Genomic DNA, 17,705 nt, shown 5'->3' on the forward strand with positions numbered 1-17,705 from the left:
AAGAATTGCTTTGCTTTTATATTTTTGAAAATTTCTTTAATGTCTGAATTAATAGAAGGCAGCTGGATTCTCCTATCTGCTTCTGCAGTCATCTGGCTGTGATGTATACCATGAGCCTCTGGAAAACTTCACTGAATATTCATGAGTGAGGATGAAAAAGGCAAATGATGTTTTAGTGTTACTGTGTAAAGAGTATTGATTTCACGGACTTGTTGCTGCTCTGGGGATTATAACTAAGAGGGGCATTGCTGAGCATCCTGTGCCTCTTTAACTGTTAGGTGTTGTGAAGTGCTGTATTTTTGTTGTTTTAATTTGAATTTTCTTGATTAGTACGCTCAGTATCTTTTTATCTGGTTATTGGACATAATGGGTTTCATTCCCATGAATGTCTGCTTACTGACTTACAGAATATGTAAAAGTTCTTCATGTATTTTTGGAAGCTAATCTTTTACAATCCTTTACTGATAATTTGCCTTGTCTTTTCCCTTTGTTTAAAAAAAATTTTTTTTAACATTTATTCATTTTTGAGAAACAGAGTGTGAGTGGGGGAGGGGCAGAGAGAGAGGGAGACACAGAATCTGAAGCAGGCTCCAGGCTCTGAGCTGTCAGCGCAGAGCCTAACACAGGGCTCGAACTCACGGACCGTGAGATCATGACCTGAGCTGAAGTCAGGTGCTTAACTGACTGAACCGCCCAGGCACCCCTGTCTTTTCTTTTTTTTTTTTTTTTTTTTTTTTAATTTTTTTTTTCAACGTTTTTTTATTTATTTTTGGGACAGAGAGAGACAGAGCATGAACGGGGGAGGGGCATAGAGAGAGGGAGACACAGAATCGGAAACAGGCTCCAGGCTCCGAGCCATCAGCCCAGAGCCTGACGCGGGGCTCGAACTCACGGACCGCGAGATCGTGACCTGGCTGAAGTCGGACGCTTAACCGACTGCGCCACCCAGGCGCCCCCACCCCTGTCTTTTCTCTTTGTTTATGGTATATGTGGTCACACATAAAATTGTTCTTTTTTGCTTATTAGTATTTTTTCCCTAAATTTTTATTTTTAAAAATTTCAAAGCTGAATACTCTTCAGTCGATTCACCACTTGTTAACATTTTGCTATGTTTGATATAATCTTTTTTACTGCAATGTTGAAGAGTAAGCTGTTTCCTCCTTTCAAGCCCTTATTCTTTTTTTTCTTATTTTGCCGTGTACCTTAAGACCTTTACTAACAGGCAGAAGAAGAGTAACGGCAAACTAATACTGGTTAGGATTGTGTTCAGCTATATGTAACTGAAAACCCAAGTGATAGGGATGTACTTTCTCATGTAACATGAGGCCCAGCTTCACACTATCACCAGTGTCCTAAGATCATCCTATATTTCTTTTTGGCCATCCTGGAGCATTTAGCTTTTGTCCTCGTAGAGGACCACCAAAGCTCCAGGCATTGCATGCATATTCTAGGCAAGAAGAAGGAAGTGCAGGGAGAAAGGAGTACTTCTATTAGGAGGGGAAAAAAAAAAAAAAAACCCAAAAAACAACTTTCTTAGAAATCCTCAGAAGAGTTTCCTAAGTTTTGTTGACCAGAATTATGGCATAGTCTAGCTGTAAGGGAGTCTGGGAAAAGAGGCTTTTCAGCTGAGCAGTAACTGCCTTAAATGAACATTTGTTAAGTTTATTTATTTATTTTGAGAGAGAGAGAGGGAGGGGCAGAGGGAAGAAGAGAGAGAATCCCAAGCAGATTCTACATTTTCAATGCGGAGCCTGATGCGGGGCTTGATCCCATGAACTGTGAGATCGTGACCTGAGCCAAAACCAAGAGTCAAATGCTTATCTGACTTAGCCACCCAGGTGCCCCTGGGGTTTTTGTTAATAAGAAGTAAGGCTATGTATGTGTCACATGGCATTCTTGTCTATGCTCCTGACTTTAAGGGGAATCTAAGTTTGTTTGTTTGTTTGTTTGTTTCTTTCTTTCTTTCTTTCTTTCTTTCTTTCTTTCTTTCTTTCTTTCTTTCTTTCTATAATCTTTACATTCAATGTGGGGTTAAACTCAATGACCCCGAGATCAAGAGTTGCATGCCCTTGCAATTGAGCCAGCCAGGTACCCCAATATTTCACAATTTTATTTACTTGTTATTTTCAAGTAGGCTACACACCCAGCACAGAGCCCAACTTGGGGCTTGAACTCATGACCCCGAGATCAAGGCCTGAGCTGAGACCAGGAGTCGATGCTTAACTGACTGAGTCCTCCAGGTGTCCTATTATTTCACAATTTAAATAAGATGTTTACTCTTAAGTTTTTAGAAAATTCTATTAAATTATTCAGATTCCTTTGAATTTCTGATTTTCTAAAGTTATTGCCACAAATGATTGCAAAATTTTATTGAATGCCTTTTTCTTCATTTGTTGAGGTTACCATGTTTTTTTCCATTAATCTATTAATTTGGTAAATTACATATCCAGATTTTTTTCCTACTGTCTCTTTTAAACAGCTTTACTGAGATATAATTTGTCCATCCGAAGTGTATGATTCAGTGATTTTTAGTATATTCACAGAGTTCTACAACCATCACCACGGTCAGTTTTAGAACTTTCATTACCCTGACAAGAAATTCTGTCGCCATTAACACTCACTGCCTGTTTTCGTCCCAATGCCCCTCCTCCACTTCTACCCCCTGGAAACCATTAATCTACTGTTCTGTGAATTTGCTTATTGTGAACATTTCATGTCAGTAGAATCCTATAATATGTAGCCTTTTGTGACTGACTTCTTTCATTTAGCATGTTTTCAAGGTTCATCCATGCTTCAGCATGTATCTTTAACTTTCTTTTTTGTATCTATTTTTCATTTGAAAATGGGCAACATCTTAAAGTGGGTGGTTTCAGTATAAGATAGAGCTGTTGCCTATCTTCTCTGCAAAACATACCACCACTCTGGGTTTTAGAGATGATTGAGTGGGACATTTTCCTCGCTCAACTTGTTCAAAATCTTGTGTGACTCATCTGTCCCCCCATCCACTCTTCTCTTTGACATGCTTCTCTACTCTTTAATCCCTTGCCGTTTAACACTTACAGTCACAATGATAGTTTGCATTTTTTTGTTGCCATATTGAACATTTTACATTATTATTTTAGGCATTCCTCGCAGCAACTCTGAGAAGTAGAACCTACTTTTGAATAGTGGAACTTGCCATTCTCATATTATAGACTAGTACCCCAGGCCACAGATGAAAATATCTACCCAAGACACACAGATCTGTACCCCCAGACTACTTTTTCTTAAGTTTATTTACTTATTTGGGGGGGGGGGGCACACAAGTTGGGAGAGGGGCAGAGAGCGAGGGAGAGAGAGAATCTGAAGCAGGCTCTGCCCTGTCAGTGTGGAGCCTGATATGGGGCTCAAGCCCACAAACTGTGAGATCATGACCTGAGCCGAAATCAAGAGTCAGGCACTCAACCAACTGAGCCACCTGGGCACTGCTGTCCCCCCCAGACTGTCTGACTCTGCTGCCTATGATCTTTTTAATTGAGATAGGCAAAAAAAAAAAAAAAAAAAAAAAAAAAAAAAAGTCACCATTTTACAATGTACAATTCATTGGTTTTTAGTGTATTCACAGGGTTGTGCAACCATCATCACTATCTAACCAGAACATTTCATCACCCCCCAAAAAAGCCCTGTACCCATTAGCAGTCACTCCTCATCCTCCCTTCCCCTAGCCCTGGCCAACCATCTAATCTATCTCTGTCTCTATGGATTCTCCAGTTCTGGACGTCATACATAATTGGAATCATACAATACGTTGCCTTTTGTGTCGTGATTCTTCCACTTAGCATATTGTTTTCAGGATTCATCAAGATTGTAGCACGTATTAGGACTTTGTTCCTTTTTATGGCTGAATGATATTCCATTGTATGCATATACCGCCTTTTCTTTATTCATTCATCACTTGAACATATTGGGGTTGTTTCCATTTTTTGACTGTTGTCAGTAATGCTACTGTAAGCATTTGTGTACAAGTATTTGTTTGATTGCTTATTTCTTTTGGGTGTGTACTTATGGGTGGAATTTCTGGATCATATGTTAATTCTATGTTTAGTTTTCTGAGGAACCTCCAGGAGACTGCTTTTTACAGCAGCCACACCATTTTCGTTCCCAGCAGCAACATAGGAGGGTTCCAATTTCTTCACATCCTCACTGTCACTTGTTATTTTTCATTTAAAAAATTTTTATGATAACCATCTTAATGGCTATGAAGTGGTATCTCACAGTGGTTTTGATTTGCATTTCCCTCATGGCCAATTATGTGGAGCATCTTTTCATATGCTTATTGGGCAATTGTATAGTTGTTGGGTTTTTTTGTTTTTTTTTTTAATGTAAAATCATCCTTGCAAGCCTATGTAAAGTCAACTCGCTCATGAGGTGTATTTCAAAAGAATTTGGGGATTCAGTTTCCTAATATTGTATTAGGATTTTTTTCTCTTACACAGTAGACCCCCTCCTTATCTATGGAGGATACGTTCCAAGACCTACCATGGGTGCCTGAAACCACAGATAGTACTAAACCGTGTGTGTGTGTGTGTGTGTGTGTGTGCGTTGTTGTTTTTTACTATACAAATATACATGATAAACTTTATCAGTTAGACAAGGTAAGAGATTAACAACAATAATAAAATAGAACAATTGTAACTATACTGTAATGAAAGTTATGTGAATGTGGTCTCTCTGAAAATATCTTTTTCTACTGTACTCACCCTTCTTGTGAGGATGTGAGATGATGAGATGCCAATGTGACGAGATGAAGTGAGATGAATGACATAGGGGTTGTCATGTAGCGTTAGGTTACTGTTGACTTTCTGACTATATGTCAGAAGGAGGATCACTTGGTTCTGGACCACAGTTGACTGCAGGTAACTAAAACTAGAAATAAGAAGGGAGAGACTACTATATTGATAAGTGATACCGGCTTGTACTTGTCCTTTGTCAAACTATTCTTGCCCTGTATCAAGCTTATACTGGCCGGTCTTATTTGTTAGTTGAGGAGCATTCCTTCATTTTGCCTCTTTGGAATAATTTTCTAAAGATTTGGGTTTATCTAGTCTTTAAAAGATTAGTACAGGGGCGCCTGGGTGGCTCAGTCGGTTAAGCGGCCGACTTCGGCTCAGGTCATGATCTCGCGGTCCGTGAGTTCAAGCCCTGCATCGGGCTCTGTGCTGACAGCTCAGAGCCTGGAGCCTACTTCCGATTCTGTGTCTCCCTCTCTCTGACCCTCCCTCGTTCATACTCTGTCCTCTCTCTGTCTCAAAAATAAATAAACGTTAAAAAAATAAATAAATAAAATTAAATTAAATTAAAAAAAATAAGATTAGTACAAATCATCTTTACACCTTCTAGGCCTGATGTTTTTACTTATTATTTATTTATTATTTTTCTTATTTTTAAAGTAAGCTCTATGCTCCATGTGGGGCTTGAACTCATGACCCCAAGGTCAAGAGTCCCACGCTCCACTACCAGCCAGGCGCCCCTAGGCCTGATATTTTTTAGATGGATATATTTTAACTGTTGAAATTTCTTTACTGATTATAGGCTTATTCTGTTGTTGTTTTTTCCTTGTCAGTCTTGGTAAATTATATTTTTCTAGAAAATTGTTTTATTTATTTCTTTTAATTTATTTATTTTTTAATTTACAGCCAAGTTAGCATATAGTGCAACGATTTCAGAAGTAGATTCCTTAATGCCCCCCTCCCAAAACCCCTCCAGTAACCCTCTGTTTGTTCTATGTTTATTATTTTTGCTTCCTTTCCCTTATGTTTATCTATTTTGTATCTTAAAGTCTTCATACGAGTGAAGTCATGTGATATTTGTCTTTCTCTGACTAATTTTGCTTAGCATAATACCCTCTAGTTCCATCCACATAGTTGCAAATGGCAAGATTTCATTCTTTTTGACTGCAGAGTAATACTCCGTTGTGTATGTATACCACATCTTCTTTATCCATTCATCCATCGGTGGACATTTGGGTTCTTTCCATACTTCGGCTATTGTCGATAGAGCTGTTAAAACATGGGGGTGCATGTGCCTGTTTGAAACAGCACACCTGTATCCCTTGGATAAATACCTAGTAGTGCAATTGCTGGGTCATAGGGTAGTTCTATTTTTAATTTTTTGAGGAACCTCCATACTGTTTTCCAGAGTGGCTGCACCAGTTTGCATTCCCACCAGCAGTGCAAAAGAGATCCTCTTTCTCCTCATCCTTGCCAACATGTGTTGTTGTCTGAGTTGTTAGTGTTAGCCATTCTGACAGGTGTGAGGTGGTATCTCATGGTGATTTTGATTTGTATATCCCTGATGATGAGTGATGTTGAGCATTTTTTCATGTGTTGGTTGACCATCTGGATGTCTTCTTTGGAGAAATGTCTATTCATGTCTTTTGCCCATTTCTTCACTGGAATATGTGTTTTTGGGGTGTTGAGTTTGATAACTTCTTTATAGATTTTGGAGACTAACCCTTTATCTGATACGTCATTTGCAAATGTCTTCTCCCATTCTGTCGGTTGCCTTTTAGTTTTGCTGATTGTTTCCTTCGCTGTGCAGGACCTTTTTATTTTGATGAGGTCCAAGTAGTTCATTTTTGCTTTTTGTTTCCCTTACCTCCAGAGACATGTTGAATAAGAAGTTTCTGCGGCCAAGATGAAAGAGATTTTTGCCTGCTTTCTCCTCAAGGATTTTGATGGCTTCCTGTCTTACATTTAGGTCTTTCATCCATTTTGAGTTTATTTTTGTGTATCGTGTAAGAAAGTGGTCCAGGTTCATTCTTCTGCATGTCGCTGTCCAGTTTTCCCAGCACCACTTGGTAAAGATACTGTCTATTCAATCGGATATTCTTTCCTGCTTTGTCAAAGATTGGTTGGCCATACGTTGTGGGTCCATTTCTGGGTTATTCTGTTCCATTGATCTGAGTGTCTGTTCTTATGCCATGCTGTAAACATTCTTGTACGAATCTCTGTAGACATGTTTTCATTTCTCTTAAACAAATATCTAGTAGTGGAATGCTTAGTTATGATGTACCTATGTATATGTTTAATTGTATAAGAAACTGACAACAATATTTACTTTTTTAAAGTAGCATTTATCACAACAAATTGCATCTATTAGTTTGTATCTGTCTCGTCCATGGATCTGATAGCTCCTCAAAGCTTGGACATATCCTTTTGTACTTATAACAGTGCCTAATACAGTAGTGTATATATAGTGCTCCATAAATGTTGAGTGAGTAGCTATAGTTCTTTATTGGTATTACTTTTATGGAATTTATCACGTGCTCTTGTTGGTTGTGTGTATTTTTTTTCTTTACTAGATTTCAGGCTTCTTAGTAAGTAGGAACTTGTTTGTATTTCCCAGAATATCTGTCACATTGCTTTGAAAATTACTTGTGACGTATGAATGAATAAACCAGCCTGTCTGGTAGGAAGTGAAGATCCTGGGACAGAAGAATAAAAGATGTTTGCCTTTTGTCTCTTCTGATTGGGAGGAAGAGAAGGAAAACTGGGCAGAGCTTCTGGTATACATCATTGCTCAAGTTTTTGGCTGGGGGAGCTCACTGAGACTTTGGCCTGGGAGGACCATCTTGTACCTTGGTGCTTTGTCTAATTTGCCTCCATTCCAATAATGTGGTGCCACAGTGAGAGAGGGGTTTTTATCTTCAGTTGGTGTGATTGGCCCTGAAGCAGGTTATATAGGGCAGTAGACCATTTTTGCATCATGTGATTGCATCATACACTGACACAAAATTAGGTTTCACTTTGCAGAATGTGTTGCTTGTGACACAGAGGAAATAGATGCAGTATTTAAATATTTGGGGAGCACCTGGGTAGCTCAGTTGGTTAAGTGTCCCACTTAGGCTCAGGGCATGATCTCACAGTTTGTGAGTTTGAACCCCACATTTGGCTCTGTGCTGACAGCTCAGAGCCTGAAGCCTTCTTCAGATTATGTCTCCCTCTCTCTCTGCCCCTCCCCCGCTAGCGTGCATGTGCACTCTCTCTCTCTCTCTCTCTCTCTCTCTCTCTCAAAGATAAATAAACCTTAAAAAAATTTGTTTCAAATATTTGGTATTGTGTTCTTATTTTGCAGTTAAATCCAGATGTGAATGTTTTCCAGCGGAAATTTGTGAATGAAGTTAGAAGATGTGAAGAAATGGATCGAAAGCTTCGTATGTGCATTTTGGTCCTGTATGATGTTCCTATAACGAGTCATTTGTCTTAAATTAGAGATGCTAGTCCTCTTAACAAAACGAGAAAATACTACAGGAGAAAAAGAAAGGAGGAATAGTCTTGGGATCTTGATATTAAGATGAATTTCTCATGTACAAGTAGATTTTATGGTATTGGGGCTAGGTGGTGCTTAATGGAAACTTTGAGACGACAAGATTACAAGCTGAACGCATTGGTTATTTTTTATGGGAAGGGTTTTACAACTACTGCTATAGCTATTGCATTATAGAATTCTGAGAGACAGGACTCAGACCACTATTTTTATTTTATTTTTATTTTATTTTATATGTTTTTTAATTTAAAAATATTATTTATTATAATTTTTAAAGGTTTTATTTTTAAGCAGTGTGGGCTTAAACCCACAACCCTGAGATCAGGAGTCGCACATTCCACCAACTGAGCCACCCAGGCGCCCACCATCTATTTTAGATATCAATATAACCACCTTTTAATTTGAGCTTTTTATGAAGGAAGAAACTAACACACTTATTAGGGTACTGTTGAGAGTTGGGGAGTTCATAAACTTTATTTCATTCATTCCTCACAATATTCCTTCAGTTGGGTATTACCTCATTTAATAAATTAGGAAGCCAGGCTGCCTGGTTGGCTCAGTCAGTAGAGCATCTGACTCTTGATCTCAGGGTGGTGAGTTTGAGCCCCACATGGGGTGTAGAGATTACTTAAAAAATAAGTATTAAATAAATAAATAAACAGGGAAACCAAAGATCAGAGAGGTTAAGTGACTTCCTGGGAACATAAGCAGTTGTACTGGAACCAGTATTTGAATCCAGGTTGTTCTCTCTGGCTCTGAAACCTGTGATCTCACTACTATACTATGCCAGCTTTTAGTTAGCTGATTGGTGAATTTGGTCCCTGCACTAAAAAAGTTACTAGTTGTCACTTTTCTCTTCTGGTATTTTAGGACCTTATTCCGTGTCGTGCTTTTTGGGTTTTTGTGTTGTTAAAACTGATCTGATTGTTTTTCAAGTTTAATGAAACCCTTTTGATCTGGAGCTGTCTCACGAGTTTGCTAAATGTCAAATATTCTATTGAATCACCCTGTTCTGTAAGTCTGTCCTACAACAGTATCTACAAGCAGAACCATCATACTCTGGGGCAGTAGTTGCACAGGGTGGAGAACTGAAGCAGATGAGGTCCAGTTTTAAGATCAAAAGAGGAAAGGAAGACAGTAGTGGGATGATAATCCTCTCTGGGGTAGCTGCGGTTGTTATAGAGTGTGCAGTGGAGGAAGAGGAACGTGGAGAAAAAAAGGATTTACATGTTCTGCTTCTTTTATATGAGAGTATCTTTCTGGGAATGAAGCTCTTTTTAGCCAGGTTTGGGGTCTTATTTTTTTTCTCAAATACTGGCAATTCCAGGCCTGTGCTATACATGAATATTTTGCTTCTGTCATTTTAGGATTTGTTGAGAAAGAAATAAGAAAAGCTAATATCCCAATTATGGACACTGGTGAAAACCCAGAGGTGCCCTTCCCCCGGGACATGATTGACTTAGAGGTAAACAATTCTTCTGAGGAAGCCAGAAGTTTCTTTCTACTTAAGTGCAGAAATTATTTTCCTGTGTGGGTGGACAGTAGAGGAATTCTTGCTGTCCTTGTCCACATTGTCTCTTGCTTGTAAATGTCTTGTGAAAACTTACTATACAGCACTATCATGCCACCAAATAAATGTTTACTGCCTTGTCGAAACCTTATTGGATTAACACCAATTTATCTAGTAATTTATTCATCTCATAGACTAAATGAATAACCAGTAGAGTTTTCAGTATTTATTTTTTTCCATCCAAAGTCCCCTGAGAAATTCAACTGTGTAATAGAACCTATAGATAAAGACAGATGATGTTAAGCAAAAAAATTTCATAAAGAAAATTGCCCTGGTAAAATCACACATTTGCTGGGTAGATATAAAATTATGTTTGAACCATCAGGGTGGCCAAGAGTTCTGTGGGATGGATGAATTCATCCGTCTTTCACATCAAGCATATTGAGCTTAGTTTGAGTTAATAGTTTGATTTTATTTATTTATTTACTTATTTTTTCTGTAGGCCAATTTTGAAAAGATTGAAAATGAACTGAAGGAAATCAACACAAACCAGGAAGCTCTGAAGAGAAACTTCCTGGAACTGACTGAATTAAAATTTATACTTCGCAAAACTCAGCAGTTTTTCGATGAGGTCAGACTATTGTTTCTTTTAGTATTTGAGCAGCTGATACTATACCTGCACAAGTGGGCCATGCTGTTATTCCAAAAATTATTTTAATTTGCTAGTTTGAAAGCAATACCATTTTCGCACTGTTTTAGTTGAAGGAATGTCAGATTATGTTCCATTTCTCATGCAGTACACAGCCAGTCATGGTTTTGTATGCTTTTGCATTTTCTGCAATTTTTCATCACAAGATGGGGAAAGGAACCCGAAAGTAGTTGTATATATTATAGTTGAAATTTTGTCATTATATTTTGAGGTAAGTAAATACTTAAGGTAAAAGTTGAAGCAACAAGAAACATTCAGTCATACATGAAATTATAACAAAGGCTTAACCTCCAAAACTTTTATCATCAAATTTTTATTTTTATCTTATTCTCCATGTTTGCTTATCTACCATGAGTACATTTGTAACAATCCACATAGCACAAGTCACACTTTAATTTTTCAAGAGTTTCTCGTTATGTTCTATGGAAATAGAACTGGTAGGATGCCTATTTTGAAATTCCCGGATTTTCATGGAAACTCAGTCACACTACCTTATAGGGAAAAATGTTAAGTCAGTTTCTAGGTTAAAAATGTAGGTGATGATGACAGATGACAGTTTGCTGAGGTGAGCCCACCGAAAGGCTTTAGAGCAAGACTTTCAGAAGGATTCCTTCTCCTCATTAAACGTGGAGAGGAGTCTTAGCTTTGAGCCTGGACTTGGCTTTGTTGATGGCCTAAGGTACCGAGAATTCTCTTTTTTTACAGTAAGGTGTCTTTGCCACCAGATTAGCAATATCGGACACTTCTGCTACTGTTCCAGCGACTCTTTAGTGTGCCTTCCATAAATTTCTTTATATTCTTTGCTCAACAACAACAAAAAAATTGGCAAAGCTTTTTAAAAAAAGAGGGCCCATTTTAGTTAGCATCTGATGTATTCTCAGTTCCATTTTTAATATCGGTCTTTTAAGGACTGGAGCAGGGGCTCTCTAACCAGCAGCATGAGCCTCACCTGGGAACTTGTCAGGATGCACATCATTAGTCCCCACTCCAGATTTCAGACTTGGTGAATCAGAAACTCTGAGGGTGGGGCCCAGCAGTCTGTTTTCACAAGGTGACTCTGAGGGACAGTGGTTTGTGAACCCCTGGGCTGGAGAACGTCAGCCGAAGATGTGATACATTCCTCAATAACTAAAGATGGACTCAGAGAAGCCATGCTAATTAAAAAAAAATCTATTGGGGAAAGGGGAAAAAGCTCATATGAACTTAATTGCCTGGTCATCCCAAGAATCAGAATCTGGCTATATGTCAAGAGAGGTTTAGTGTGAATATTCGGCTTGCTCACTGAGTTGAGAATTTTGAGACTGATGAGGACTTCTTTCACCAGTCCCTGATATCTCATCGAATTAGAGGTTGTGGGACAGTGTGATTAACTCTTTCCAAGTGTTTCAGGTCTTTTGCAACAGGCATGGCCACTTATGTCTCATGGTTTTAATGAACAGATAATCTGGAATTCTAGTTGCTCATTGCCTAAACATCAGTGTATTTATATTCACTAATTCACTGAGCATTTAGTGAGCACCTACTCTTCGTGAGGCACAAGATGAGTAAGGCATGGCCCCTGTGCTCAAGGAATGTATCACTTAGTCATATCAGAAAACATCCCAGGGCACAGTGTCTCCATAGGCTCACAGATGTGTGCTTTCCTAAATGCGTCCAAGCTGCTCTCTCACAGATCCAATTTAAACTGGCCTCAGAATCGAAGCTCAGGTACTTTTAACATCATTTGGGGCTTAATTCTTTTGCCCCCCCTTTCCCTTTTGATATAGTCTTAGTTTATTGCTGGGATGTTGCTGAAATGTATGACAATGTCTTTCTTAACCTCCTGAGTTTAAGGAATAGAATAGGCTTCTTTGTCTAGTTCATTCTGGAGAAATTCTGAATAAATACTGACAGATGGACTCCCTTATGAGCAATAGTTACTTGAACTGTTTTTTTTTAATGTTTATTTCTTTTTTGAGAGAGAGTGTGCGCACATGCACACGAGTGGGGGAGGGGCAGAGAGAGGGAGACAGAGGATGCGAAGCGGGCTCCGCACTGACATCAGAGAGCCTGATGCTGGGCTCGAATTCACAAACCTTGAGATTGCGACTGAGGAACATTTGGACGCTTAACCAACTGAGCCACCGAGGTGCCCTGTTACTTGAACTATTAATGTTATTAAAAACAAAATATTAAAACAAAATAAGAGAAATTACTTGGAAATATAACCAAAGTGTTAAAATCATAAGTTCTTTGTGAGTAATAAGTCTAAACACGAAACCCCCATGCTGAGAAGGCAGGCTGGAAGTCTTTACGACCTTCATGCCCAGTCAATCCATGGTGGGTTGTTTTCCCTTTATTCATGCAAAACATTTGCAAAACATTTCTTTTCTTTCTTTTTTTTTTTAATCTCTGAGTACTTTTGAGCCCAAGTCCTGGGCTGTAAGAGGTTCTTTGACTGCTCTTGTCCTCAGCCCCTCTTGTTCCTACACCCTCACCGTAGTGTAGGGAGGCTTCTGGCAAGAGCCACTCGGCCTTTCCTCTCCGAGTGCACGCTCAGTGCCTTGCCTGCTCCTGCCACTGGCTCAGAGGTTCAGCCAGGTCCCTCTCAATGGTGCCTGCCCTACTATTGCCAAGCACCAGTCTCAGCTGTCGCTGCCATGGCAGGTGATAAGACCTCACAGAGTAAGTGCATCTGGGCATGTGAGTGCGCACGTTAAATAATGCAAAAGAAAAAGAAACATGGGACCCTCAAATCTCAGAAATGGAACTTTTTGCGTGAGATTTTCTTCCATGCCTGAAATCACAGTTTGCAAATGGCCTAAAATACAACCAGTTTTGAGTCCTTCTTTTTTATATAATTTGGTGAACATGATCAATAATTTATAATAATGAGTTAGCAGAAAATGGCCAAATCGGGAAAGGGTTCTTTCCGTCTTTAGGCATAGCGGTCATGATTGGCAAGGCATCTGGAAGGGGAAGAGTAAGCGTAAATTCGATATTCTTATGATTTAAGATGATTACAAATTCGACTTAGCCATTTCTCATCCAGAGCAATTAAAATGACTTGTTAATGATTATCCTTTTCTCAGTCTTCTTGCTTATGAAGAACTGTGAGAGCTGAAGAGTGCTCTCTGCATCTTTTACCATAAGCACCCTAGCCCATGAGAACGTAAAGAAGACTGGAAAAGTAATGGTTAATGGCATGCAGGTTCCTGCCTTCCTTTCCTCCTGAGTCTTCCATCCATCTGCTCTTCTTTACTTTTCTTTCCCATCTGCCTTCTCCTTTGGGGCTTGGGTGAATACCGGAAGTGATGAAATGCGATTTCTCTCTCACTGGAGATGGAAGTAAGAGTATTTGCTCTTGGTAATTAATGCAGCTGGATCCGGATGTGCTATTTCTATTTCAGTGTAGACAGGGAGCCTCAGAAATTCTGCCACTTCCTCTTTCAGGGCATGGTTTCAGTGTTCCGACTGGGGGAAAGGGTAAACCAGAGAGCATAGCAAGTCATTTAAAGTCACGTTGGCAGTGTTGTTATTGTTATTAGGGAGCCCAGAATAGGATTTAGGTACCCCACAGTGTGGTTTTAGAGATTGTTTTAAAGGCCCTCAGTGAGCGGTCTGGTCCTCCTAGTTCCCCATGAGGCCCAATTATTTTATTAAAAAAAATTTTTTTTTTTTTTTTACTCCCCTCTCTAAGATTTAGGATTCTTAAGTATGAAGTGGTAAGATTATTAATTAGAATATCATCACAAGTTTCCATTTAATTTTAATTCCGCTGGGTTCTTTTTGTGCCCAGAGTCCCCAGATGCGGTTTTCAGAGGAGTCTAGTTGCTCAGCACTTTTTGCTGTGATAGCGGTTGTCCCCTTTAGAGCATATAGGCTTGCACTGAGTCTGATCTTTTGGGTTTACTTTAGCCAGGCCTTGTGAACCGCGTAGGGAAGTAGGCCAGAGTCTTGTGTGTAGCAGTCAGTTTCACTGTTTTTTGCCAAGGGACATCCCAAGAACCAGTTGAAATGACGTAGTCATCTAGATCCTTAAAATGAGTTGCCTGTGGCTTGCAATAAGCTGATCTGATATTAGGCAGAAACAAAAAAAGCCCCCTAAATTTCCACTTGAGAGCAAGTGGAAACCTGTGCCCCCATTATCTCATCTTAAACTTTTTTGTATATCATGACAATATTTCTCTGCCCTCTGGCATACTCAAAGCCTGCCCTACCTTTTCTTTCTTTCTTTTTTTTGAAGGGGGTGGGGAGTTGAATGTTGATCCTGCATCAACTTTTAGATTTCACTTCCCCAGAAAATTGCTTTCTCTTTTTTAGGTTCTCAACCTAATCATTTGGTTTATATTCAGGTTTATTTATACTCAATCCTAAAGCCCTCCCCCACCCCCCTTAACTTTACATTTCCTACGACTTACCAAGTGAGGTTCCCTTGATCAATTTTTTGATCGCAGGGTTAACAGGAATAGAATGTTTGGAATGAAGATGATAGAGAAAAATTCTCCTGATTTTTTTGTTTAGTTCTGCTTTTGAAAAGGAAGATTTTTCTGGCATATTTCTTGTCTTTGGTCAAACAAGTAGTGCGTGGATATTAAAGTTGAGGAGATCAGGCGGTAGAGAAGTTGATTGGCCTTTATTTTTTAGAGAGCTTCTCAGACCTTCCTGATTGATAAGAATAAAAGGTGTTAGAATGTGGTGGGTAGAGAGACTCTAGGAAGTACAGACCTCCATCTGAGAAGGTCCCTCTCCTCCTTCATTTCATTGTATAAACTGTCATGGTGGAAATCATTTTAAATCTAAACAATTAAATTAACCCACATGTTCTATATTGGCTTATGATTGGTTACTTTTTCTCACTTGATTTAGATTCCTGGCTTCAGCTATGTTCTCAGTGACCCTTCAACTATATAGCCTAACATGAACTTTTTAATATTCCTAGATTCCTGGTTAGAAATGAAGGCATTCAGATAGGTTTTCACTTTTTCTTCCCTTTTTGATGCAGTCAAGGCCAGGCCTGCCCAGCCAATATGCTGCTGCTTCTTTTGGAGAAAGAAATACTATTTATTATTATCACTATTTATTTTAGAGAGAGAGAGAGCACACAAGCAGGGGAGAGGGGCAAAGGGAGAGAGAGGATCTTAAGCAGGCTCCACACTCATGGAGCCCGACATGGAGCTTGATCCCACCTCTCTGGGATCATGACTTGAGCTGAATCAAGAGTCGGACACTCATCCAACTGAGCCACCCGGGCGCCCCGAAAGAAATACTCTTTAAAGCCCATGGCTTGGAGCATTTTTTTTACAGTGGCCATGCTGAAAGTTTTCATGTTCTGAATTTTGAAGAGCATGGAAAACCCAGTCTCGTGGAGACGCCCCTTCCACCTTTCTCCAGTCCACACTGTGCTCAGGACAGTGGCGGTGCCTTGCTTTTCTCCTTGGAAAGAGAGTCTCCATCTTTCACATTCTCACACAGGGAAAATTTTAGTTTGTAGCTACCTGGAAATTTGATGTTGAGAGTATCTTCAGAGCTGCTTTGGTCTTGCTGAAAATGAAGAAATGTTGCAGCTTCCATCCGTATGCAAAGGTATTTCCTGGTACTTTCATGGCTCATTCAGGGAAACAGAGGAAAAATGGTTTCCACCTAAGTAACAGATTTATACATGTCATCATTATTTAGTGTTTTTTCTTTATTCCTTATTTCAAAAACCATTTCCCCAGATGCCTTTACTGGGGCAACAAAGCTTTCTTTACCTCTTGTTTCTTTCCTTTGTTTTCTTCCCCTATTCTTGTCTTCTTTTTGTGGCTATGTCTTCTCTTTTGGTGGTTTTTTTTTTTTTTTTTTTTCCCCTCGTCTTTATTTTCTGAACTTATCTCCCGGTTCCTCGTTCCCTGCATGCCACTAACTATTTTCATTAGATATTAATTGATTTGTGAATTCAGGCTGAATTGCATCATCAGCAGATGGCGGATCCAGACTTGTTGGAAGAGTCCTCGTCCCTCTTGGAGCCGAGTGAGATGGGAAGGGGCACACCGTTAAGACTTGGGTAAGTACTACTGCAAGTCTCCGTATGTCAGTGGGGTCAGTTCATTTTTGGGGGGGACGGGGAGCAGCGATCGTGTTCATTGTTGCTGTTCAAGAGTGGTGAGGCTGGCCCGTTCACTTGCTTCCAGGATGTGTTCTCTTCTGAGCCTCTTGAGAGGTGTTCCTGAGTCACTTGGATTCAGTTCCTGATTTGTCCTGTCAACCCTATCCTGGGGTCCGGGAATAAGACTTTGGGAGCCCTTTTGGCGTAACATTGCCTAGCCTTGTGTTTGTCGTTCATGCCCCTCTCCTCTCGCTTCCCTTCTTTGTCTTAAAGCCCTCTGTCCCGTGGCATGGAATCGAGTTCCCCATCTGCCTCTTCTCCCCACAGCTTCGTGGCTGGTGTGATTAACCGGGAGCGCATCCCTACTTTTGAGCGCATGCTTTGGCGGGTGTGCCGGGGGAATGTGTTCCTGCGACAGGCTGAAATCGAGAACCCCCTGGAGGATCCTGTGACTGTAAGACTAGGAAATTGTGTCCCGTGGAGTAGGTCTTGTAAAGGGAGCCCAGAGCAGTGACACTGCATGGTACACCTGAATCTGACACTCCCACAGAGGAGCCCTTATGTTTACTCCTGCTTTGACTTGCACATTTGAAATACTGCTCTTTTCCTCTTAATTCCCATCGTGTGTGTACAGATGATGTATACTGACACGTGCCTGGACATTTTCAAGCCCCACTTGTGTAGGTATTATTTGGATTATAAATGTGTTTTTTTCCAGTTATCTTAAACCTCAGCTTTATTTAAAAAAAAATTTTTTTTAATGTTTTTATTTATTTTTGAGACAGAGAGAGACAGAGCATGAGCAGGGGAAGGGCAGAGAGAGAGAGTGAGACACAGAATCCAAAGCAGACTCTAGGCTCTGAGCTGTTAGCACAGAGCCCGACACAGGGCTTGAACTCATGGACTGTGAGATCATGACCCGAGCTGAAGTCGGACGCTTAACCGACTGAGCCACCCAGGCGCCACAAACCTCAGCTTTATATGCTTTCTGTTACTGATCTGACACCAAAAGAAAATCAACTTTATGAAAATTAAAGCAAGATATCTGGTTCCAAGTTCGGTAATATCCATATAAGGAGAGAGTTCCTCAACTGTGAGCTCGATAAGTTGAT

At 39.9% G+C, this 17,705-nt stretch overlaps 1 protein-coding gene across 7 annotated transcripts in view; it reads left to right on the forward strand.

Moving 5' to 3' along the window:
- Window positions 1–17,705, forward strand: part of ATP6V0A1 (ATPase H+ transporting V0 subunit a1) — a 55,711-nt gene that overhangs the window by 5,268 nt on the left and 32,738 nt on the right. For 3 of the 7 annotated variants that reach the window (XM_042967412.1, XM_015540022.2, XM_042967415.1), the window contains exons 3-7: window positions 8,116–8,194; window positions 9,675–9,772; window positions 10,320–10,448; window positions 16,448–16,551; window positions 16,921–17,047. In XM_042967412.1, the coding sequence (XP_042823346.1) occupies window positions 8,116–8,194; window positions 9,675–9,772; window positions 10,320–10,448; window positions 16,448–16,551; window positions 16,921–17,047 (537 nt within the window). Of the gene's footprint in view, window positions 1–8,115; window positions 8,195–9,674; window positions 9,773–10,319; window positions 10,449–15,701; window positions 16,092–16,447; window positions 16,552–16,920; window positions 17,048–17,705 lie in introns of those variants that run through there. The other 4 variants (XM_042967416.1, XM_042967413.1, XM_015540024.2 and 1 more) reach the window with 2 other exon arrangements.

The sequence above is a fragment of the Panthera tigris genome, chromosome E1, assembly GCF_018350195.1.
Source record: "Panthera tigris isolate Pti1 chromosome E1, P.tigris_Pti1_mat1.1, whole genome shotgun sequence".
In the NCBI taxonomy this organism is placed as follows: domain Eukaryota; kingdom Metazoa; phylum Chordata; class Mammalia; order Carnivora; family Felidae; genus Panthera; species Panthera tigris.